The following is a 23,872-nucleotide window of genomic DNA, read 5'->3' as shown; positions in this document are numbered from 1 at the left end:
TTGGTGTGAATCTGATCCCAGATCGGTGCTTTTCGCGCGCTTCGAGTCTGTGACCACGTGTCTCTCTGGCCTGCCGGCGGACCATGTGGAGCGGCAAGATGGCGGCGCGGTGGAGGGGGGAAGACGGGGATTTAAGTGCCGGCAACAGCGACTTTCTGGGCAGGAGCACTACCAATGAGGTACCGGTTTGCCAATATTAGCTAAAAGACATTAGTACAGCAGCACGCGAGCGGTTTTACGCGTTTTATCAGGGTGTGCGCGAGGCCACATGCGTGCATTGCGACACGTGGCTGATACACGCTTGTAGTACTACCACCCCGACTCGAGGTACTAGTACTACCAATACTACTACCCCGAACATGGGTGGTACTACCATCCCGAGCCAAGGTAGTACTACTATCCCGACCCCAGGTGGTATTATTTTCCCGACCCGAGGTAGTATTACCACCCCGACCCGAGGTATAAGTACTACCACGACCCGAGATACTTTTACTCCCACAGCCTGAGGTAGTACTACTCCCCGACCCGAGGTCGTATATTAATCTGATATTGGGCCCGTGCAGCTGGCTGCATATGAGCAACAAATCGATTAGTTCACGCACTTCTCTGTTCGTCACTGACTTACACGTGAAAGCTGACGCAGAGACCGGTTCACTTCCTCTGTAGCACAGGATGTCCCTGCTCACTGGCCGGTGTCTCGTCTCCCAGCCATTCTTAAATTTGACAATTAACAGGTTTCACTCGGGCTGTTTCCAGTCAGACGCAGTCCGCTCTGCTGTCACCCCTCTGCACGGGCTCGCAGCAGTGGGGGCCCTTGTCTCCTCAATACGTCTCCTACTACACTTCTGTCTTGAGTAAAGGCATTCCACCTCGAGCGTTTAGAGAGACACATTTAAATATCAGATGACATTATATCAACATATACCATGTCATCTGTTTTGAGAAGACATACGTTTTCTAGAGCTGAAATTATGCTCTATCAAGGAATCAGTTAGAGTGAGATTTATTTACTAGGTTCCACCTTTTTGGAAGGTTTCCATGGTCTTCATTCATTTCTCATGATAGTAGACCAAATATCTTTGGTTTTATAGTGTTGCTCTGACAAAATGTGAAATGTAAATATATAAACTATGAACTGACTTTAATAGTTGTAATCTACATTTTTCATATCAATACATTTGTAGCACAATAGTATCATTTAAATATATTATATTTTAATTTACATAACATAAAAATGTTTTATCAATGCATTTATCTAGCAACGTTGCCTCAATGTTTTTTCACTGGTGCTTTTGAGGAATTGTCTCAATTGGCAGCTCTTCCTGTTTATGCCTGTTCATGTGGAGCTCACAGCGTCCTTTTCCTCAGCTTCTGGTTGTACCCAGAGTCAAAGTCAAAGTAGCTTTATTTGTCAATTCCTGCATGTCAGGCATACATGTAATCGAGAAAACGTTTCCCACACTCTCACGAGAGGTGGGGCTGCACCGTAAGATTGCCACAGGAAGGACTAGAACCGATCAGTGTGAATTCAAATCCGCGACATACACTCGGTGTGATCACATACGTGTGTGTTTTTGTGTCTGCAGTTGGCCCTGAGCCGAGTAGGAGGCGTGGAGATGGACACCCAGTCCTGCATTGATCACTCAATCCTGGCCATTTTTGAAGACTCCGCTGTCTCATCAGAGGTCAGTCGAATCACAACTTCACCTAAATTAACAGTTTTAAAAGACAGCAACTTTCCTTTTGTTGCGGACTGAGTTTCAAAACATGTTGGTACAATATGAAAATCTGCGTGTAAACGAATAAACCTGGTCCCCTGTGTTCCTTTTCAGTATAAGAGTGGAGCGGAGGAAGAGAGTGAGACTCTGCTGTCGGCCCTGACAGAGATGCTGGACAGCGTGGAGGACGACGACGACAGAACTCTGTCTCCCTTTGACACCCTGCCAGACACCAAGCTGCTCGCCCACCCACAGGGAAGGGACTCCTCAGCGGTGGGTCCACACACAGGATCAAGGGACACAAGCCTGAAGGGACTCAGTTGGAAAAGAAAATTGCCAATTTCAATTGCATTGCCACGTTGTTCAACTGAGTACCTCGTGATGATCACAGGAATCTCCCTGTCTAATCTGGACTTGGTGGATACAGTTAATAAACATTAATGACCAATATTGGGAAACATCTCAATAAAAGATTTTCATTTAAATATATATATATATATATATGTCCCATTATTAACATTTCTGCGGTTTCATGTCTCTCTTCTCTTCAGGAACAATCCGTTGCTGACAGACTAAGACCAAGATCCAAATCACCAAATGTAACATTCACAATGAAGATCGACGGAGCCAACAAAGATCACAGCAAAATGGAGAGAAACAGTCCTCCTCAGCGGTCCAAACGCAGAAGTAAAAACCTTTTCCTCGGAAACAAGAAAGAGGCGACTGAAATTGAGGTTTTCACCTCGACTTCTCTCGTCGACCTGGTGAAGCTCATGCACCCGTACTGCCTGAAGCTGCACGTCGGAGAGGAAGGGGATGATGACCTGAGGAGGGGGCACACGTTATTCTCTCAGGAGGAGGTGTGGAAGTACGAGAGACCCCGAGAAGAGTGCGATGAAGAGGTAAATGTTGTGTCTGATGATGAGGTAACGGTGAAAGATACAAAGGAGGAAGAAAAGCGAGCGGAAAGCGGAGCTAATGACGTCCTTTTGAAGAGTGTGCTGCTGAATGGAAACTCCGGAGCTCCACCATCCAGAGAGAAGAAAAGGGTAAGCTTTGGCCCCGTTCAAGTGGCGCCATTCGAATCAACAGAAAAGGGATTGAACAAGATAAATGTAACAACTGGACACAGGAGCGAAGCTGCGTCGGTTCCACCGATCAGCATCAAAGTGCATGAAGGTCCAGCTGACTCAGCACTTGAACCCCGAACACTGTTCTCAGAAACGAGCAGCGACCCGGTGGCAGTCCTGTCTCTTAAAGGGGGAACCAAGGCCAAATCCCTCAGCCTCCAACAGTACAGACAGCTGCGCCAAAAGAGAAACCCTCTGGTGGAGAAACAGGGGAACTACACCACCATGTGGCCCTGCGTTTCTGAGCCCCCGAAGGAGCTGACCCCCATCCTCTGTTTACAGGGAACAAACGGCTGCGGATCAAAGGCAGCACACTGTCCCCCCGACGGTGGAAGTTGTGCTGATCAGCCTCTTATATCTCAAACTCCAGGTCACGTGACCCGAAGCGTCCCTGCTGCGCCCGGAAGGCGCCCACCTGACCCTGAATCGTCCACTCATCTGCGGCGCCGAGGACTGAAGCGCCCATCTGCCGGTCTGCAGCCAGACGTCACGGCTAACCCAAATGAGACCGTGCCTGAAAGCAAGAGAAGTCCACTAAAGAAACCATCGCTGCTCAGTAGTGATCCCCCGAATCCCGTCCTCCTCCCCCTTTCAGTTAGCAGAACAACATCGCCAACTGACCCCTCCCCCTCAAAGTCCAAAGTGAAGTTCCTCAACAGAGACAACCCTGACAGCACCAGACACCTCCCAGGAATCCAGAATGAATCCTCGGGTACATTTCTTCCCAGACAGTCGTTCTCTTCCGGGCATCCGCCCAAGGTGTCGTTAGTAAACCAGTGCCGCACCACCCTCTTCCAGGAAATGAAGAACCGGCTCACTGAGATAGCTTCAGGTGTCTCCTCCGCACCTGCAGCACTGTGCGCAGCCTCAAAACAAATCAATGCTGCCTCAGAGGGCAAGAAGCTGCAGCCTCAAAAATGCAGTACGATCCCGACAAAAGAAGAAGAGCCAAAGACTTCCTCCGGTCCAACACTGTGTGCCCCCATCCCTGCTACCGCAGATGCTCCCACACCAGCGGACGGGGCAGGGCCGGATGTTCGCCCACCTGGTTTGCCTTCAGAGGGACCGACAGCCGCTCTGCAGAGCACAGCTACTGACTCTGGTAAGCTGTGACATGCGACACATTGACCAAACTTCGAACTGATAAAGAAACCGCATCTCCAAACATCTTACATCTTGTTTGTTCTACTCCAGGGATTGAAGCACTGGACCTGACCAGTCTGCTGGAGCGGTTTGAGGAAACACAGGGTAAGCAGTACGGTCTCTGATAACACCATTGTGTTAGATGCTGATGTTCCGTCCTTGGCTGACCTCTTTTTATTCCTCCCCCTCCAGCCAAAGAGGAGAGAGTGTGTGAGAATGAGGCGAAGCCCAAACTCGCTCCTTCACGGTCAAACCTGCAAACAGACGATTCTCTGGACAGAACTATCGCTGCGGCAACGCAGCAAACTCCTGCAGAAGCACTTGAACCTTTTAGCACTTCGAAACGCAGCGGGGATCCAGAGACGCTCGGGTGGCCTCCGCCTCTTCACGTGTTAAAGGGTGCGGAGATCCCTGAGCCCCTCGGCACAGAAATCATCCTCAGCACTCGACCGGATCTGCCAGCGAGGCGCAGAAACCCTCCGCCCAAGGCCATCCAGATAATCGACCCCCGTCCCCTGCCGTCCAGGAAGTCTCACACAAGCCCCCCCGCTGCCCTCCTCTCTCCTCACGCGTATTCCTCCGTGTCCTCCGATCACGATTACTGCGGGTCGGCGGACCGCCCGCTTACCGGAGCCTCTGCTCCCAACGGCGTGTGTCTAACCTCTGGAGACCTCAGGGGGACAACCAGCGGCTACGGTGCTGCTGCTGAATGTGAGAAACAGACCGCCAGCAGTGATGAGGCCGCAGCGCAAGGGCGTCTCTCCGAGCGGCTCCGAACCAGATCGGAGACGAGCCCGTCCGCAGACATTGTCCGCTCAGACGACGCTTCTGCTGAGCCGCCCGGCGTTTGTGCCGCTGAAGATGAGACAGCGCCATCCGCTCCCCCCACACCTACGCCCAGCCCCCCCTGCAGAAGTAGGGGAAGGAATCGGTATCGGCGAAGATCTCCTTGCTCCGACTCTAGCTCCCCCTCGTCCTCCTCCTCGTCCTCCTGCAGCTCTGCATCTCCGTCCCCAAAAAGACGAAAGTAATCATCTTCTGCTGTTTTGCGCATTCGTTTTTTTTCTGTCCTCTTTGCGCTTCTCTCCTGATTCTCATTTTGTCGCCTCACAGGCACCACCACAAGCGCTCAGAGAGCAGCTCGTGCTCGTCGTCGTCTCCCTCTCGCTCCGCTTCCCGTAGCCGACGTCGGCGCTACGGATGGTCTTACTCCAGATCGAGGACGAGCAGGTCCAGATCCAGATCTTGGTCCCAGACCCGGTCCTCATCCAGGTCCCGATCCCCCTCCCCCTTGGTTTGCCGTAGACAATGGACAGATGTTTGCAGGTCAGTTTCTGTCTGACCTTCCCATTTGAAAAGAAAATGACGATGTACAAAAATATTTCTGCATCTCTTTCTGGCTCTATGAAGTTTATGAGCGTGACCTGACTCCTTCTTCCTCTTTCTCGAAACCTGCAGCAGCAGAGAATCCAGGAAGCTCAGGAGAGAGCACGAGATCAGGATTCAAAAACTTAAAGCCATAGTGAGTCGAATATCCCTGCGAATCGTTTGTGTTGTTGAGTTTGAGCGACGAGTAGTGACTCATGATGAAAATCCTGTCTCACAGGACGAGCGCAGGGTGGTGTACGTGGGCCGCATCCGCAGGTCGATGACGCACAACGAGCTGAGGGAGCGCTTCGCTCAGTTCGGAGACGTGGAGTGTGTGTCGCTTCACTTCAGAGATAGAGGGTGAGGTCCACGATGGGAAGTGGGCGTCAAAGTTTTTCTTACCATTCGTCTGTATCTGATAGTGTTTAAACCCCCTCCCCCTTTGATTCCCACAGTGACCACTACGCCTTTGTCACATTCTACAACATGGACGACGCTTTTGCGGCTATCGACAACGGCGGGAAACTACGGAAGCCGGATGAGCTTCCGTTTGACATCTGCTTTGGTGGAAGGCGACAATTCTGTAACACCCACTACGCCGACCTAGGTGAGACTCAAAACCACACAGAGCTAGAGGGAAGGCCAACCTGTTGAAATAGGTGTGGGTATTTCTCGCAGAATGTGAATTAATTTATTCAAATTAAGGCCGGAAAGCGGCCAAAGAAAGTGTGTGTTATTAACGGGCACAGTCTTTGAACATAACAGTGAGCCTGTAAATTTCCATTTCAGACGCAAACAGAGACGCAGAGTCTGCTCCCGCCAAGAGACGCTCGGACGACCTCGACTTTGATTCGTTGCTGAAACAGGCGCAGAGAGGATTAAAGAGTTAGCAGAGCAATATCCTGTAAGACGGCAAAGACTAAAGCGGGTTTTTTTCCTTAACCTCTGAGCTTGATGCTTGTACTTATGTAGCATATTCTTTTATCTTATAAGTTGACTTTTATAACGCATGAAGTTTCTAATGTGTTGTTATGTATGTATATGTAGCACTTTTTATTTGGCAACAATTTATCAGTGGAAGAGTTTTGTTCCAATTCCCAACATTCAAGTTTTGAATATTCGTGTGTGTGTATGTGTGTGTATACATACATATATATATATATATATATGCTCTTAAATAAATAATTGTGTTTCCAGATTGACTGTTTATTTTACATCCAAAGAACAATTCCAAGGAGCCACCGTGCAGAGAACCAGTGCTCTGGCTATAATGTTATTAGTTACATTTGTTAAACAAGTCCAAACGTCCAAAAGTCATGTTTCAGTTTTTTTATGTTGTTTTTTCTGACTTCTTCTAACACCCTGTCAATTTGTTCTGCTGTAATCTTAACTTCAGTCTCATTTTGTAATAGTGTCTCTTCATTAACACCGATCACATCCTTGTGTTTGTAAGCTTGTAGAACTCCTCGTTAAATATCAACGCAGGGACATCACGTGTGGATTGGATTTGGGGATAATGACGTTTCATTAAGTTAGTGTACATTGCAGGCACAGTATACTTTCAAACAGGTATAACTAATAACATACATTATGCATTTACTCCAATTGATTATCCAGAGCCTCATTATGTCCCCACTGGCTTTCTAGCATAAATGAAACTGCATAATTTATGCTATTAGTGCACCTGCATCTTTCAAGAGATGGCATGTCGAAATTTCTCCATATTCACTGTCCAAAAAAAAACCCATTGGATAAATCTATTTAGAGTACCTTTATGCATACTTTGAAGTAGTCTTACCATTGTATGTGGCTGCCTTTACACCGGTCAGTGGCTAAATTGCTGTCAGAACAATAAATGCATCACAAAAACATTCAAACAACGTGAAAAAGAAAGAATTCACGGAAATCCTGATAACGTGCCATTCAGTATTTTTAAGGTGAGCTGTCCCTTTAAGACAAAGGAACACTATTTCTTTAAGACGTCAACAGGCGGAACGCTCCTGTCTTCTGGAGCGAATAGTCAACACAACAAAAGAGCTTTCGTTGCTCAAAGCATTTTACAACGTCAGACTTTAGACCATGTAGGCATTAAGGTGCTTAAACACAACGGGTCTGCGCACGCGCGAGAGGACGCCGCGATACGAGTAACTCAAATGCGAGGCTGGCACGCGCAGCTGAGACCGATCTTCTGTCCGAGCGTTAGTGAACATCTGTAACTCATGTCCGAACCGGGGGGCCGAGCTCCCGCTGGGAGGAAGCGGTTCATCAGTGGAGTGGTGGAAGGTGAGCAGCCTGTGGTCCGGGGAGGGGGGGGGAGGTATTTGGGGGTAACACAGTTGGTGCGTGACGTGAACTTTGCTTGGTGCAGGTTTTTATGGGCGACCATGGACCATGGAGCAGAGGACGGAGCTGTTTGTAAGGTGTGTCGAACAAGTGCACGAACACAACTGGAAGAGAGGTCTGAAAGCATCTTTGAAAGAGAGAGCATGTCCTTAAAATAGCATCGTCTATATGATAAGTGTCTACTGACACGATGATATCGCTGGTATTTAGTACACCGACATTAACGCCAGTCAGAACAACGAGCTGTCAATCATTCTTGCACACTGTGTGCATTTAGTCCCACCATCACAGATGGACAGACCCCAATATTTAAAGGGATTCATTTCCGTTTAATAATTAAAAATGTTGAATGACAATCACAATATTATAATAAGGGCTAATATCAGATTAATCTTTATAAATACATGAATATACCTGTATAAAGGCAACTATGCCTATTTAATATGTGAGGAGATTCTTGATTTCTGGGGGTTGGTTTCACAGAGAGCAGAAGTGGGGTTTGAACACATACCTTTACGCCCCCAAGGATGACTACAAACACAGGATGTATTGGAGGGATCTGTACACTGCAGAGGAGGCGGGTGAGTTTCACATGTACTTGTTAGTTTTTTAGTTGTTAGATTGCATGATGTCCCAACTAACATACCGCTAATATCCTTGTCTCTTGGAACATGAGGGTGGCCTCATTAGCAATCGGATACAAAAACGCACAGGACCAAACAGAGGATAATCAATAGAAGAATTTAGAAGAATAAAATAAAAAATATCCCAAACTGAACCTGGATTAAAACCATGAAGTATCCTCATTAACCAACTACACCAAAAAGACAAAAGGCTGAGAAAAATAACGTGGCCGTAGACGTGGTGCTTTTAAAATCTAGAATTTTTTTCTTTTATTATCAGTGTCATACCAAAGTCCATTTATTATCTCCTCAGACACATCTTTTAATTGCTCACTTTGGAGCCTCTCCTTCTGACCAAACATGTTGTGCTCTGAAGGACACTGGTGATTCTAAGTTTGTACCAACTTGTCTCAGAGGAATCAAAGTGCATCGTAAAAACAGACCGTGGACAGATGTTTTGATTGTTTTCTTGTACTTTCATCTCGGATCCTTTTCCCAGGACAACTCATCGCTCTGATATCAGCGGCCGAGCAGCACGACGTCGAGTTCGTTTATGCGATCTCTCCCGGCCTGGACATCACCTTCTCCAACCCCAAAGAGGTTGCTGCTCTGAAGAGGAAACTGGATCAGGTAGTGCTTGTTGTGCAGAAATGACGGGTGGAGCAGGAGAGATCATTTAATCTAGCAGCTTTATGGCTCCCTGAGGGATCGGTCTGGACACCATATTACTTCATATGAAACATGCAGCAGTAAATTTTAATATGCTTTTATATGCTGAAAGTAGGCTCTGACACGACTTCAGGTGGTCTGGTTTTATTCCTACAGCAATAACTCTACTATCCAAACAAGGAAATGTACATTGTCGAGAATAAGAAAAATAAGATGACCTCAACATCCTCGAAGCTCAAGCTGTCCTCTCTGTCCCTCAGGTGAGACAGTTTGGCTGCAGGTCCTTCTCTTTGCTCTTTGACGACATTGCGACTGAGATGTGTCCGGCTGATAAACGGGCCTTCAGCTCCTTCGCCCACGCCCAGGTAGCCGTCACGAATGCGGTGTACCAGCACCTGGGAGACCCGGAGACCTTCCTCTTCTGCCCTACAGGTCAGGCAGTGGTTGCCTGAAACAGAAAATTAAAAAAATCTGTATATGTTCTGTATATGTTTCAAATCCTTTTGATCACAGCCGCTGGAGTTCCAAGCGTGCAGAATACTTTTTTATTTTATTCATAAAGCTGTTCTTTATCACCGATTTCCGTCATTCACACTTACGCTCTGTACCTCTCAATCCAGATTATTGTGCTGCATTCTGTACTCCCAACGTGTCCCAGTCCTCTTACCTGCACACAGTGGGAGAGAAGCTGCTGCCTAGGATAGATGTACTGTGGACGGGTGAGGCTGCACTGACTCGGGACCTCACTCAACCCAAACATGTGAGCCAAAGGTTCCGATTTATAACATAGGTTATCTCTTATTGCTTTTCTGTCTCCCTCTTATTTATGCGGTTCAGGTCCCAAAGTGGTATCTCACAAAATCTCTGTAGAGTCCATAGAAGAAGTGTCGACCGTCCTGAAGAGGGCCCCAATCATCTGGGACAATATCCACGCAAATGACTATGACCCCCAAAGGATTTTCATGGGACCCTTTAAGGTCAGTTTAAAAATGGAGTTGTCTGTATAATCCCCAGCCCGATCTGAATTGAGAAAAAATTGACACAATCTCTTCCTGTTAGGATCGTCCCACTGAGCTGATTCCCAAACTGGGAGGAGTGCTTACCAATCCAAACTGTGAGTTCTACCCAAACTTTGTGGCCATCCACACATTGGCTACATGGTGCAAAGCCACTGCTGACGGCTCAAAGAGCAATGTGGAAATGGGTGAGTTTTTCTTTAAATGAAATGACACTCTCCGTGCTGCCTCTTCATCACATCCATCAGCTTTAATAGTGACACAATTAGAAGGATAATAACAAATGTCTGACCTCACCAGGCGATGAGGAGCAGGGCCCCGGCTACAGCCCCCAGAGGGCCCTGACTCTGGCCCTCACTGACTGGCTGCAGGAGTTTCTGACCACCGATCAACCTGGAGGTAGAGACTCGAGCGCCAAACGTTGAATCACTAAATGTTAAAGGCTTCCCCAGAGGTGTGTCATCGCGCTTCTCATCCCTCCAGGCCGCTGTCGTCCTCCAGCTTGCCTCCAGAAGGAGAGGCCCGATGACATGGGAGGGAGCTCCTATGTCCCTGGACTGGAGGAGAACCCGCTGTACACAGCGGAGCCCCTGACCCTGGATGACCTGCGGCTGCTCAGCGACCTCTTCCACCTGCCGTACCAACACGGCCCGACAGCCAGGACCATGCTGCAGGAGCTGGACTGGCTCAAGAAACACCGTTGGGCGGCGGCTGCAGAGACACACGCGGTTTTGTGTTTTTTTTGTTTCAGATAATGTGAACAATTGTTCTCATCCCGAGGATCCATCCTTTTAATACTGTTTCTGTAGACTGCGGAGTGGCGCTCCAAGGCGCAGCAGTTTGACGCCATGTGTGAAGCGGTGGTGCAGATGTTCAATCGTCTCTCAAACGCCCCGAACCGCAGCATTCTGTACGACCTCTACAACTACATCTGTGACATCAAGAGTGGGGTCGGTCTGGCTCGGGCCTACGTGAAAACACTCGGTGAGAGGAACTGAATCTTTTAGCGCCTATTGAACCAAACACGCTGACCTTTTCAGGAACACAGTGCCGAAGAAAAGGCATCCTGTCCATTTTGAAACATGGAGCAGTGTGAAAGGTTGATGCAATGGCTCTCTGCTCAAAATAACCAATCCATTACGCTCAGCTGTGTTGTTCTGTTGTCTCCAGGAGGTCAGAGTGGACCCTCGGCCCAGCCGATGAATGACGATCCCGAACCCTGGGGCTTCAGAGGAGGCCTCTCCGGAGAGTTCCAGGTACCTTTTTACCATCTCTTCTTTTGAGTATTGTTTTTGATCGATCCATTTTCCAGCCTAGGGCCACATTTATGCACCGTTTGTGTGTACTTGCAGAGAATGCTGCCGTGCCATGGAAACCGGGACCTGTTCAGACATCCTCCCACGACTGCGGTTTACAGCATACGGCAGTACAGCACCATGGACATGGTCCGCAGCTCATCAGAGACACTGTGATACTTTTATTGGCATTGATTTGACACAATTACAATCTGTCTGTCCTAGCTGGAGGTGCATAGGATTTTCAGGGAGATGCAGAGCGTGGGAGAGGTCAAAGCCCCCCCGACGACGCAACCTCCACTTCTCTGTGACTGGTAAGGAGTCATGTTTCTATCCACATAGTATTCCTGCTTTTATTCCTCTGAGCACTACTTCTCACGCGCTGCAGCCTGGCAGCAGGGGAGATCTCCCCCTCCCCTGGGTGTGCCCTCGTCCTGGAGGATGACATCGGGATGTGCGGTTACGCGCTGGCTCTCACTGATGCCAAACCAGCCGCCACCAAGATCCAGGTGATGCGACGACCTGTTTTTCAGAATACAAGACGACAATGAAATGCATTTGAATTCTCTTTTTATTTGATCTCATACCTCTAGAGGGCAGTAAGTGAATCTGTGTTCACGGACTTCCCCTCCCTGGTTACCGTACAAGTGCTGCCTCGGGTCACTGATCCCTCTCCAGCTAGGCGCATGATTGGTCAGCTGTTGTCCTCCATCCGGAGAAGCGGTAGGTCAAGGCCTTGCACACAACTGCTATTGATAGATCGGAGAAGTGCCTCGTGAAACTGGTGTGCCACCATAGAGCAAGCTCACACACGGCACTTTCGCCATGAGGAGGAGCCCTTCTGTCATTGTCCACTCAGCTCAGTCTATCCCTCCAGTTGACCAGAGGTGAAGCTTAGTTAGTTGTATTATTTACAATACAAATTATCAAAGAGAACCATGGCACCGAGCAGCATTCAGCTGAAACAATGCTTTCTAAGAGCTTAGCATCCCTAACGCCACACAAATGTTTCAATATTGAAAAATTTCAATATAAGAATTTCAGTCCTTCTCTAGCACTATGGAGAATAAACCTTGCATCTTTTCCATAACTCAAGGTTCCAGAGGAGTTTTCTGCGAGTTGAGGCAGGAGGATCAGAGGATGTGTGACTTCTACACTAAACTGGGCTCCTTCAAACCCACACAAATAGCCGGTCTGCCTCAGGACATCGTTGCCATGGGAACAAGCTTGTGAACAAGAAGTCAAAAAGATCATTCTCAGGTTTGAAAAGTTAAAATGAAAACTGCAAATAAGTGCCGCCTGTGTAGCACAACATAATAGAATCACTCGTCATTCTTAAACAAATATTATAATTTACAAATTTGCTAATGTCTGTCTGCAAAGTTAATTAGTCAATAAAATGCATAATGACATTTGTACTGACCAGTGAAATGTAATACCACTGACTTTAATAGAATGTGATTATTTTTGATCTGTGGTTTTTACCCAAAACATTATAAATGTTGATGTACTGTCACACATTAAAAGACATGACAAAACATTGAAACGAGAACATTTTATTTTTTTTTGCATTTAAAATAATATAAAAGTAACATTTATGATTTCAGTTTAAATAAAATAGCTGGTTTTTCACTTCTCTGCCTTGAGAAAACAAATATTAAGTTTATTAAAATCTGTGAAAAATATTTGGGGTGGACCTGCTGAATAAAACAACATCCATCAAGTTGCTCGAGCGGTTATTATATCAATAAAAAGCTATTGCAGAGACCCGTCTGTGCAGGTGAGATCAAACACAAAGTGATGCAAGTTTAATATTGCAAGTTATTTAAGTTGATACTTTTTATTCCATTATAACAAGTAATCCTGTTTATTCCCCTGAGTGTCTGACCAGCAGTGTTTGGCTGCAGGAAAGTAGATCCACATCACCTGGTGTTTGATCAACTGACGGCTACTCTATTGATAGTAATCTTACCCAGACTCCTTTGGAATATCGGTAGTTCCTCATTTTAAAAGGTGTGGATGTTTGTGTGTCTGGCACCCAAACCAGCTGCTCAATTACCGATTTGTCTCCCTTGGTTCAGCATGGTCCTGCCATTTACACCTTCTGCCGTTGCTATCAATCACAATATATGATCATGAAATATATCATTTTGGGTCCTACCCCATATTGCACAAACCAAGATGGGAATGTGAGACGAAGGACTGAAGATGAGTGTTGCAAGTATAAAGTCTGTTTGTTAATCTCCTTTAAGGACCTGTCAGGTCGTTCTTGTCAGATAAACTCTAGTCCTTCAAACTTCACCTGCCCTATCTTTGTCTCGGGCATCAGCACCCGCCCGTCAAGCGTGAAAGCGGTTATGTAGGTGGCTACCCGGCCGGCGTCCTCCTCAGATTTCAGGGCCACAATTATCTGATCGTCCGTGTCCGGAACAAATTTGAACGAGGAGAAGCCGTGGGTTGGGTGCAGCGGGCCGACGTGCCGCACCGTTATTTGGCTGAACTCGGCGGGGCAGTACAGGAGGAGGTTGGTGGCCCGCCGCTCGTCTGCAGTCTCCTCGTAGTGCTCGTGACTGGCACGCCGAGGGAGAAAGAACCAGCGCTGGAGGCGCTCGCTCCACGCCGCAGATTCATGGATAAGGTAGCCTACAGAGCAAAGGACATCATCGAAGGGCAAGTTAACAAGATCCAAGCTAATAAAATACGGAAGTTGTGTGAAAGGTCTATCACGGGTTGTATCAATTTAGTTTTGGATTGAGGAACCCATGACATCTGAAATCCAAACCATGCACTTCTACTAATAAGATGTGATACTAATGCGGTGATGGTTCTAATGGAATGTGCACAAGATTGTAAAGAAGAGTCCAAACCTGGTGGTTGTATCCCTGCTGCGCTCCGCAGGGCGTTGTAGTACGGCACCCAGTTCTCGTGCTGCACATCGCCGTGGTGACCGACAACTTTCACCCACTCCGGGTGGTTGTTGACTACTTCCCCCGAGGTCGTGGTCCACTCTTTGCCCAGGCCGCCAACATACAGGTGCTCATCTTTCACTGCTAGCCACTCAGCCTTGAATCCTGCACCCAAAACGACAACTGATTAGTGAGAAGTTATGTGAACCTCTTTAAGACGACCGCCGGCCTTTCCTTTTGTTTCTGTGTCGCCAAAACATTGATGATGGGCTGCCTGTTGTATTCGGACTACATTGTCTTTTGTCTTTTTACGGTCAAAAGGAAATCCGAATATTAATTACAAATTAGGGGACCTTTCCCCAAAAGGACCTACATTTTTTCCTGGCTGGACTGGTGAGACTGACCTTTGGAGACCGAGCCATCCCCGTCGGGCAGAATAACCCAGGGGACGGCCTGGCTGCCTTCGATCCTGTACACCACGCCCGTGCGGTCGTCCACACTGTATAGGTGACCGTTGAACACCACCAGCTCAGACAGCTCCATACCTGCAGCACAGTGAGCCAAACAAACATGATGGTCTCCAACACACTGCTGTGTGCAGATCTGTGTGTGTGTGTGTGTGTATTATCCCTTCACCTCGTCCCTTCTCAGCCAGGTGACTCTCCAGTGTGACGGTCTCATCATCCCACTCCACCTCCAGTCTGTCAGCGCTGTCTGAAATGGTCAGGTGACCTCTTTTCATGTAGCTGAACCACGTCTGGTCTTTCGAGCTACGCGACGCCGTGTCCAGATCAGCGATCACGGCGATACGGTAGCGGATGCCGTGCTGTGTCTTCTCTGGCGGACTTAAAGGGTAAGTGTCGTTGTACGGTTGCTCCCTCCTCTGCTGGCGTTGTGTGCTTCGAGCAGTTTGTCTGTTGGTGTCTGTGAAGATGACATCCTCACCCTCACTGGGCATTTTCATATCGGCAAACCTGTGGCGTTGGTAGCCTCCGGAGGCAGTGTCTCTTTCTTCTCCTGTGCGGTGCAGGTATAACATCAGCACCAAAGCCAGCAGGATCGCCACAGTGATCGCCCGCCATTTAGGGTGGAAGCGTGAGTCTGAGGCGGTGGCTTGTGTCATGGAAGCCAAGGCCAGGGGAAGGCCTCGGACGGCAACCCCAAAGGAGGTCATGGGTGGATTGCCTCCATCCTCACGGTCAGGCTTGGACTTGAAGTGGTGACCACTATTCCCTGGGGTTGCACATAAAGAAGCACATCAGAGCCATGGGGGAGGGTGCGGCATAAAATGCAAAATATAGAAAGGTAGTACTAAATAACAGGAAAGTGCTTTTTCAAACACTGTTTAAAATATAAAAATATGTCCTCATTGTACGTATTAAATTGTTTCAAACGAAGTTTTTCAAAACATCAATATATAATTTATTCAAATTATATATCAGTAATTGTTTTTGTTTTTAGATGACGAGAATCAAGTCCCAATTTGTTTTTGTACCGTTGATTTCAAATCTGTATACAGTTCAAATAATTAAAAACACACTGGAAACAATAGCCGGGGAAGATGAACGAACGAACATGAGGGAGGAGAAAACATGTTGGACAAACAGACTGTGGTTCCTATTGTTCTTTCTTCACAATGGAGTTTGGTTATCCCCTTCGGTCTGAACCTCTAATATGCATATGGAGTAGCTGGCATGTCCTACTCTCTCCGGACTTACAAGTAACCTGATCGTATATATGTCTGTAACACATATGGAATGTAGACTGAACCGTCCTTCAATAGTGCTCTGTGGAGAAAAAAAGCAAACTTGGCTGCAGTGTGTTTTTAGAGTTTTCACTTGCACAGCAAGGTTTCCTGACGTGTTTTGCAATAGAGGGGGGCACCTCGCAGAAAATAAAGACCAGCTCCAAAGACCTCATTAAAATCAATACACTTAGAGCGTTGGTAAACACTGGCCTACAGGGAGAAAGGATTTCACACGTCTAATGAGTGTGACTGTTCTCCTGGTCACATTGATGACAAGGAGAGATGCGTGAGTATCTGGTTGGCTTTAGCAATACCTCAGGGAAATGTCTTAAACTATAGCTGGAAGATGTTGCAACAGGCAAGAGAGTAGGCCTCCCGTTGGCCTTTAAAACACATCTTGAAACATTTACCACCCAACACACTGCTTAAATGTACCAAATCTTTTTAGTGTGCATGCATTTATTCCCTCAGTTTAGAATTAATTCCCTTAAAATTGAAATGTATGATTGATGCATTATATTTGATGAAGTTAACGCTGCAATAAATGCATCTTCAGGAACCACCTTTGTGGTAGCGCTGAAGCAATATCTTGTGGGACGGAAGATGCAATGCACTTAGGTAATCAAACATAATCAGCCCCATTTTGCAATCCAAAATAAATGTCACAACAGCAACGTGTGTCTGTGACGAGCAATATCTGAACAATGACAGAGTTTTAACTACATTCTAAAAATATAGGTGGGACCAGAATGTTGAAGTACTAAACAAGAGCTTATTTGGTATTACTGAAGTAGACTACAGCCCATACAGCTCATAGCCACTCCTTTTATTCTCTGCCTACTCGACGGCTCTCTAAACCAGCTCATACGCCTCGACTAATATGCTCTACAACATAGACGTCAAATTGAAAAGAAAGTCTTGGTCAACGTATAATGCTCTCATAGTCACTAACGTGTAAACGGCTCCTATTTCTCATCCCTCTAAAGCACAGACACTGCCTCCTTGTACGCTGTAACAATTCAATTATTCACCCTTTCTTCGCCTCTTCTCCCCGGGACACGCTGTAACCATCATGTGCTGTTCTCCTTCACACGCATCTGATAATAAACTCAAGGTTGGTTCCCTTCAGCCCGCTCAAATGAATCACTGATCTCTATCGCAACAAGTCTCCTCCTTTTTACCATCTCAAGTTTCCTGTTGCTTTTTGTAGATTCAAAAAAGGAAGCCAGGTGTATTCACAACGCTAATGAGGTATATCTGGAAGAACCAGTTGGGGAAAAAAAACTTAACGTAAAAGGAATAGCAAGTCATAGTTGTAACAAATTTTTACAGCACAGGATTCAACAGATTATGAGAATGTAGGACGGGAATACAGAAGATATTAACCTAAATCCCCTGCATAGCTTTAATACAGCCAAGCTTCCCCATTATATTTCATACTCATTGTGAAATTAAAAGGTCACAAAATGGACAGCAACCGCTATCAGATGTGTGAATGAGTTTTACCGTTAAAAGGCATGATATGCCTGATTTTACATCTTAACCTTAGCACAAGTTCTCAAAGTTTGAGATTTGTAAATTTGTATAATAAATAAATTCATTTATTTTGACCTGATAAAATCTTTGCTCTTACTAGTTTTATTTGGAGCTTTGAGCCACAGGCACCGTGGGTGGAGTTTGCTCAGTAGCCATAGAGATTACTCCGTTGCCATGACAATGCTGGGAGCTTGTTTTATCCAAACTATAGATTCCAGGTTAAAAAAATACTTGTTTGCCTGCGTGTATTTATTACGTGTCTTATTCTGACCTTCCGAAACATCACAAAAAACATCAAAGTAAAAATAATTGTTATATTAATAGCCGTATGGCAGATATGACAGATTAACGACCACAAAAACGCTCGTCGCGAGGCTGCTCGCACGAACACGTTGGCACACGAAGGGGCAGCGAAGCCAAACTGTGACCGGCTTTCACACAAGTGAACAAGATGCAAACCCCAACAACTATCATCTAACGTTATTTTAGTAAACGGGTATTTTAACGTCGACCTACGTCGGAATAAAAGCCACGTCGTTGACTACATGACGTTAGTTAGACAAATGCTTATTTACGCGAGAGTTGGAAGCACAACGCTTCCATTGAACTGCGCTAGCCGTGAAGCTAACGTCAGCTAGCAGCTACAGCTTGCTAGCATGAAACCTGTGCCGTCACACGTTAGTATTACAAAACATGCGTAGTCACCGGACAAGACGCTGACCTGAGTTCAGACTCGTCAGGTCACTCGGTGGCTTTTAAAACCTAAGGACTTACCCGGAGCAGAAGGTCTACCAAGTCGGACTAGTCGATGTTGTTTGGTGGACTCTTCGGCTCGCAGTCCCTCGGCTATTAACTCCTCCCGCCTGGGGAGCGAAGCTGTTGACCGGATGGCGTAAACTCGAAACTTACTACGCTGTCAAAAACGTTACCGATGATGTCATAATGAATGATACCGCCCTATTATAACCTGCAGGTTAGAGTTACAACATTAATATCCGGAATTCAACCATTTCTCTGAAATAACCACCACAATTATTTTAAGTTGGAGGGACAATTTTCTAAATGTCAACAGTGGACAGCATAACCTTCCTTACGATAAAATTGCAGGTTTGTAGTTTTATATTTCCATTAGATGTTTCAACCTTAAAAAACGGGCGACTAAGAGGCAACTTTCACATGTTCCCAGACACCCAGAATAACATAAATGTGGCTTTAAAAGGTCTGGACCTAATGCTAACATAATACAGAATGCATTTTCATATTTGTGAGCATAACATGCTACTAGTTGCTTCAAAGATACCATGATCAAATTGCCGCAAAACATATCTACTCCGACACATAACACGTAAACAACTGTCAATACAGGAATTCTCGAATATACATATTTATTGAGATGGTTGTAATATAAAGAATTATTTAAGATGCTAGAATGAAGTGCATCAGTTACATTAAGTCTGTTTAAAATATGGATATTTAAATATCAGAAATCTAACATTAGGATCAAATGTACAGTGCAAATATTTAGAGTCTATTAAAAGTTTCCTGGGTGAGATGTCAGCTTTGTGTAGGTTACGATAGAGACCTGCATTCCCTTAGTATGATACATCATAAGTGTTGACATAAGGTCCTATTTATGTACTACTCCTGAACTCCAAGTTGCATAGCAGATTGTCAAAGAATATCACAGAACAGACTCAACTTGTACAAAACAATGGAAATGTGTCCACACTACTTATCAACAACTGGTCGAGGAACAGAACTTCCCAATGGCCGTTAAATAATCTATTTCCGACTCGGCTTTAATTTTTTAATGTGTCAATGTTTTCACGGGACGTTTTCTGACCGTATCTACAGTGAACAAGTGTCGATGACAAAGGGTACAGTAAACAATATATCCAAAACAATTCATGCTACCTCATTTTTGATTAATCAAACTGATACAAATTGTACATTCACCATTGTACAAAGCTGAGATAATGCTATTATTATCAGTGTGTATGTGCAGATGTATGATGATTTTTTCAATGATGGAGCAAAGACCTCCAGCTCAGCTCTTCCCCATCGTCTTCAATAGAAGCTACAGAGGAAAAAAAAGACTGCGGTCAGTAAATGTCCACTGAATATTGTGTGTATAGCTATTACTAATTGCTAAGGAGGGTTGGAAGATGAAAATGAGGCTGACTGTTTGATTTTAGTCACATCAACCTTCATTATTACTTTATTTGTGAATGTGTGTACCTTTGTTAGTTGATACTGCCCATCTACCAGCTGCTCAATAATATTGAAGTGGTCGGTGTTGGCCACATCCTCCATGGTCACGTTAAGTCCTGATGCCTCTAGAGTCTTTAAAGCCAGAAGAAAAAGGTAAAGAAATTAGAATTATTTTTTAAAAGCTGACTTCATATATCTTAGTAAAACATAAATACAAAAATCATTTGCACAAAGAAATATGATTTTTGTGAAATTGTCACAAATGTAGAAGCGACCGTAGCTGTCAAGGCTGTAGTCAAACGGAAGAAGGCAGTTTTTCCCTCCACCTGTGTGCATTTTTTTTGCGTTTGTTAATCTTTTAGCATTCAGACAGTGGGGTGACTTCAGCTCATATGCACTTTTTTTATATTTTAAAGCTCAATTAATTGGATGTCAATGTGAGCGACTTGTCTTTGGTGGCCTTCGCCCCGCTGCAGATGATATGATGATAATGATGATAATTATAATGATAAATGAATGCTCTAAGTAATGTCCATTCTCAGTAGCACTGACTTTGTAGTATTCCTCCGACTGCTTGCGAAACTCTGGCGAGTCGTTCTCCGCAACGGCCACGACGATGTGGCAGCTGGAGGAGGAGAGTTTGAGCTGAGGGACCAGTTTGCTGGGGCTGTTCCTCAACGCAACCTCGCTGAAAACAAGGGACACGCGGGTGAGAGAGGAGTTAAACACTGAGTGGTATGAAACACACCCACACCAAGCTTTACATGCACAGTAAAATATCTATACATCATGTATAATGTGTAATGTGTACATCTCATAACTCCCTGTTTACGCATCAAGTTGCAGCCTCTGAAGTCTGAAAGAAGGCTAAGGGATGAAATGGTACACTGTGTTTACATGTTGAAATAGTCTGATTTCTGATAAACCCTCTGTTATTATTGTTTGTTATCAATCTAATGTGTTGTAACTGGTTATTATCAATGGAAGAACACTACTGATATCCATCAATATCAATGTACTCAGTGTCACTTGGGTTCTGATTCTACGCAGGTGTTTCATACATCTGATTTTTGTCAAATGTTCTGACACGGTTCAAGAGATTTTCCAGGACTTTTTGTACCCTAAAATGTTCCTGTTTGTGGAGGTCTAATTTAAAAGATATTTAGTCTGTGACTACAGATTATTTATAAAATCATCTCCTATATGCTTAGAAACCATGACTTTAATTCATTTAATTAATCATTGAACAAAACTACCACACCTACCAGCCTGCAGTGACTATTATTAACATCTTAAGCAAATGGGATTTACATGTAATGTTATCAACCTGCATGCGCCTCCATGTTTCTTAACTTTGGGGGTGTTATACGACTCTTCCACAATGTAACAGTATGTTCAAAAATACGGTCATCCATCAACGTGGATGCAACTAAACCTCTTCAAATTACAATATGAAGTTCTGATCGTACTGTACTGCTCGTACTGTTCACTGGAACAATGTCCACAGTGGACAACACAATATTTTACAGGAACTGTGGATGCTATAATCTAACTTTTCTATTTTTCCCTTGTTTTAAATTAGTGGAAAATGATTCAACCTTTTTACCAGTTTCCCAAGATGCGTGGGAAGCCTGCTATAAAAAGTGGGTAACAATCAGTGTAAGGAACATACTCTGTCATCTTCAAAGGCTCATTGACGTAGGTGGACAGGATGGGCAGGAGGTCATATATGCCACTAACAAGGAAAGCACCTGCCAGACAGTGAGAATAAAAACTACATCAGCTTTGGAAGGTTTGCATTTCTTTGTACTTCTGTTTGTCGGTCACCTCTCCTGTTTAACCTGATGGACCTTACCTTTTATCTGAGGAGTGATGCTGTACTGCGACCAGTCAGTGGAGAGGACCATTGCGGCCAGGTGAGCCCCAGCAGAGTGGCCACACAGGTAGAGACCACTGAGGGACAGAATTCATGGAAGACAAACAGATATGACGGTGATGATGATGACGACTAATGAAACATTTAAAAATGCTTTTCAATGCAATGCATTAAGATGAAATTACAAGGCGTTGGATAAACCAGCATGATTACCTGATGTGAGAATACTGCTGGATGATGGACACAACACTTCTGCGTACTTGAGATACCATCAGATCCATGGTGCCTGAAGAAGGCACAGGCCGACACGCTTCATTGAATAGTCAAAGTTTTTTTTCCTCAGGAAGAGAAACAATTCAGAAACGAACAAACCTTTGGGAGCAGTGTCATAATCAACAGCAACCACCACTACACCTTTATCAACGAGTGGAACAGCCATGAACCCGGACTCCTCCTTGCTGTATGAGCACAAATCATTAATGTGACAAATCATTAATGTGACAAACCTATACAAGACATTTAAATCAGAAATGCAGAGGAGAACACAAAACTGTACCTGAGAAACTGCCAGTAGCCTCCATGGAGGTAAATAACAAGGGGGACTTCTGAAACGGAGGGAATCAGGCCTGTTAACACTCACACATTATTGATGCTGGTGCTATTTAAAGCGTGCCAATGGTGCGGCGATGTTGGAGTAACACATGTCGGTACCCAAAGAGTTGGTGCTGGGAATGTAGACATCTAGTTTCTCTCCATCTCCCTCCCCGTACGGCACGTTGAGCAGAGTTTGAGCCAGCCCTCGGGCACGCTGCGTACCTGGGCACACAGTTCAACATGACACTGTGAGGGACGTTACTGCTGCCATTGATATTTCTGGGTGTATTAGGTCAGTGTGGACAATTCAGTCAAGGATTGTGAAAAAGTTGGATTTTTAGGAGCAATGTAATGACTGCTGATTTTGACGAAAGTAGACATTCCCATTTGTTGTTTGATCCATAAGCAGTTTCTCATGGGAGCCCTGTGGGTGAGGGGACTGATCGTTCTGACCCTTATTCCAAATTTGTCATTTTTTGTTCAAAGTATGCTCAACAAATTAAATGAAGTGTGCCAATAAAGTAATGTTTTTATTCTTTGTAAAACCTAATGTATAAGCTCTGAAGTTCTCTTACAAATCTTAACAAAACTCCTCCCGAATACCGGTTGTTTTTACACATTTTTATAGAGTTAACAGCTCTCGTTTATAAACTATCCCATCTTTGAACTGAACGTGTGGACTATCCATACCGGGCTCCATACCCACTGCTGGGCGAGCCGCGTATTAGCATTTTAGCTTCAAAACAGACCGACCTTCCGTCAGAGCCTTCCTGTGGGCCTCGATCACGTCGTCGGCCGACATCCTGTGCGACCACCTGCTGGGTGAATACTGCCGCTCCAGCTCCTGTCACACGAAGGGGGGGGGGGGGAGAGCCGGTCAGCCGGGCGGCCAGGAGGGCCAATCCACGGGGTGACCGCGGTGCGCAGCGCCCTCCCCCGGCGCCCGCCACCCTCTGCGCACCGAGGTCGTCTTTTAGCCATTTAATGCTACTTCATTCGTATTCAATATGTATAAAGGATCAAATATTGTTATTTTTAAAAAGTTCAAATTAATTTGAACCAACACTTCAAAAAATATCCTGCTGGAGTTACACCCAATAAAAGCTCAGAATACAAGCAGAGAGAACCCGTAGTAAAGACTACTTAGAGTTTAACTTACGTCTTTCTTCATTTTCGTCCACTGCATCTTTTTATTGTCTTTATTGACTCGCTGAAAGTGTGCTGCTAGATAAGTCCGATCCACGGATGTGCAGGCGGGGGACCAGGCTTCCGGACTTTGGACTACTAACCTGACGTGCACCCCTACTGACCACGCACCACGCACACGGCTGCTTTCAGTCAACAGTCACAGGGATACAATTGCTCGCCCCGCTAGAATTACGGCCTCTGTTTGCCATTGACATTTAATTATACACTTTTTATCTTCCGAGTGTCAACTGTCAATTTAAAAGTGTATACTTTTTGTTTCTTTTTGTTGTAATTATCATTTTATAATCGCACATTCTCTTTTAAAAAGTTAATATGAATCCCTGTCAAAAAAGGAAAAGGCGATAACATGTGACACCGGCTCGTGTCGTCCCACTGACACTACGTTCTGTGCTCTGATTAGTCAGAAGTGGCGCCGGCGCTTTCTACCCTGACCACGTTGATTGGTTTAACGAGTCACGTGACTCTACGTTCATTGGTTCAATTTGAGA

General features: G+C 45.4%; 4 protein-coding genes across 8 annotated transcripts; 2 read left to right on the top strand and 2 right to left on the bottom strand.

The window, feature by feature from the left end:
• Positions 1 to 62: 62 nt before the first annotated feature.
• On the top strand, positions 63 to 6,569 carry LOC119217529 (peroxisome proliferator-activated receptor gamma coactivator-related protein 1-like). The gene is made up of 11 exons (XM_037471238.2): positions 63 to 179; positions 1,587 to 1,685; positions 1,833 to 1,991; positions 2,270 to 3,950; positions 4,043 to 4,096; positions 4,184 to 5,018; positions 5,105 to 5,317; positions 5,450 to 5,513; positions 5,598 to 5,719; positions 5,815 to 5,966; positions 6,149 to 6,569. The coding sequence occupies exons 1-11, from the start codon at positions 84 to 86 to the stop codon at positions 6,247 to 6,249; spliced, it is 3,576 nt and encodes a 1,191-aa protein (XP_037327135.1). The 5' UTR covers positions 63 to 83; the 3' UTR covers positions 6,250 to 6,569.
• A 779-nt stretch (positions 6,570 to 7,348) lies between these two features.
• ogal (O-GlcNAcase like) lies at positions 7,349 to 12,840 on the top strand. The gene is made up of 17 exons (XM_037472548.2): positions 7,349 to 7,642; positions 7,728 to 7,779; positions 8,186 to 8,283; positions 8,825 to 8,955; positions 9,255 to 9,426; positions 9,615 to 9,713; positions 9,832 to 9,971; positions 10,054 to 10,198; positions 10,311 to 10,409; positions 10,494 to 10,738; positions 10,820 to 10,994; positions 11,181 to 11,266; positions 11,363 to 11,455; positions 11,531 to 11,619; positions 11,694 to 11,814; positions 11,899 to 12,028; positions 12,402 to 12,840. The coding sequence occupies exons 1-17, from the start codon at positions 7,579 to 7,581 to the stop codon at positions 12,536 to 12,538; spliced, it is 2,076 nt and encodes a 691-aa protein (XP_037328445.2). The 5' UTR covers positions 7,349 to 7,578; the 3' UTR covers positions 12,539 to 12,840.
• A 64-nt stretch (positions 12,841 to 12,904) lies between these two features.
• On the bottom strand, positions 12,905 to 18,418 carry cant1b (calcium activated nucleotidase 1b). Of its 2 annotated transcripts, none has more exons than XM_037472550.2 (5): positions 18,269 to 18,418; positions 14,848 to 15,444; positions 14,616 to 14,756; positions 14,173 to 14,376; positions 12,905 to 13,948 (listed from the first exon to the last, which is right to left on the bottom strand). In XM_037472550.2, the coding sequence occupies exons 2-5, from the start codon at positions 15,383 to 15,385 to the stop codon at positions 13,578 to 13,580; spliced, it is 1,254 nt and encodes a 417-aa protein (XP_037328447.1). In that variant the 5' UTR covers positions 15,386 to 15,444; positions 18,269 to 18,418; the 3' UTR covers positions 12,905 to 13,577. The 2 variants fall into 2 exon arrangements, with proteins under 2 accessions (XP_037328447.1, XP_037328446.2); XM_037472549.2 differs by lacking the exon at positions 18,269 to 18,418 and adding an exon at positions 16,990 to 17,379 and having other exon boundaries at positions 12,999 to 13,948.
• Positions 18,419 to 18,862: 444 nt separating this feature from the next.
• On the bottom strand, positions 18,863 to 23,700 carry afmid (arylformamidase). Of its 4 annotated transcripts, none has more exons than XM_037472970.2 (11): positions 23,335 to 23,700; positions 22,929 to 23,019; positions 22,293 to 22,397; positions 22,138 to 22,183; positions 21,954 to 22,039; positions 21,795 to 21,867; positions 21,561 to 21,658; positions 21,378 to 21,456; positions 20,258 to 20,393; positions 19,733 to 19,837; positions 18,863 to 19,571 (listed from the first exon to the last, which is right to left on the bottom strand). In XM_037472970.2, exons 1-11 carry the CDS (start codon positions 23,359 to 23,361, stop codon positions 19,542 to 19,544), a joined length of 876 nt encoding a protein of 291 aa, XP_037328867.2. In that variant the 5' UTR covers positions 23,362 to 23,700; the 3' UTR covers positions 18,863 to 19,541. The 4 variants fall into 4 exon arrangements, with proteins under 4 accessions (XP_037328867.2, XP_062420223.1, XP_062420222.1 ...); XM_062564239.1 differs by having other exon boundaries at positions 21,996 to 22,039; XM_062564238.1 differs by having other exon boundaries at positions 21,996 to 22,039; positions 22,138 to 22,186; positions 23,335 to 23,699.
• Positions 23,701 to 23,872: the final 172 nt, after the last annotated feature.

This window comes from Pungitius pungitius, chromosome 9 (assembly GCF_949316345.1).
Source record: "Pungitius pungitius chromosome 9, fPunPun2.1, whole genome shotgun sequence".
NCBI classification, from domain to species: Eukaryota; Metazoa; Chordata; class Actinopteri; order Perciformes; family Gasterosteidae; genus Pungitius; species Pungitius pungitius.
Note: the sequence above shows the minus strand (reverse complement) of the source record. Positions and strands in the feature narration are given on the sequence as shown.

Bases quoted from the DNA above. Each gene is read 5' to 3' on its own strand.
- cant1b (XM_037472549.2), bottom strand. From the start codon at position 17,032: ATGATGGTTACAGCGTGTCCCGGGGAGAAGAGGCGAAGAAAGG. The intron at 14,757-14,847 runs GTGAAGGGATAA...ACTGTGCTGCAG, and splicing joins CCTGGCTGAGAAGGGACGAG to GTATGGAGCTGTCTGAGCTG. The intron at 13,949-14,172 runs GTTTGGACTCTT...TTTGCTCTGTAG, and splicing joins AGCAGGGATACAACCACCAG to GCTACCTTATCCATGAATCT.
- ogal (XM_037472548.2), top strand. From the start codon at position 7,579: ATGTCCGAACCGGGGGGCCGAGCTCCCGCTGGGAGGAAGCGGTTCATC. The intron at 7,643-7,727 runs GTGAGCAGCCTG...TGCTTGGTGCAG, and splicing joins CATCAGTGGAGTGGTGGAAG to GTTTTTATGGGCGACCATGG. The intron at 11,456-11,530 runs GTCCGCAGCTCA...TGTCTGTCCTAG, and splicing joins AGTACAGCACCATGGACATG to CTGGAGGTGCATAGGATTTT.
- afmid (XM_037472969.2), bottom strand. From the start codon at position 23,361: ATGCAGTGGACGAAAATGAAGAAAGAC. The intron at 23,020-23,334 runs GTAAGTTAAACT...TTCGTGTGACAG, and splicing joins GGACGAAAATGAAGAAAGAC to GAGCTGGAGCGGCAGTATTC. The intron at 21,868-21,953 runs GTTTGTTCGTTT...TGCCTTCTTCAG, and splicing joins TTATGACACTGCTCCCAAAG to GCACCATGGATCTGATGGTA.
- LOC119217529 (XM_037471238.2), top strand. From the start codon at position 84: ATGTGGAGCGGCAAGATGGCGGCGCGGTGGAGGGGGGAAGACGGGGAT. The intron at 1,992-2,269 runs GTGGGTCCACAC...TCTTCTCTTCAG, and splicing joins AGGGAAGGGACTCCTCAGCG to GAACAATCCGTTGCTGACAG. The intron at 5,720-5,814 runs GTGAGGTCCACG...TGATTCCCACAG, and splicing joins CTTCACTTCAGAGATAGAGG to TGACCACTACGCCTTTGTCA.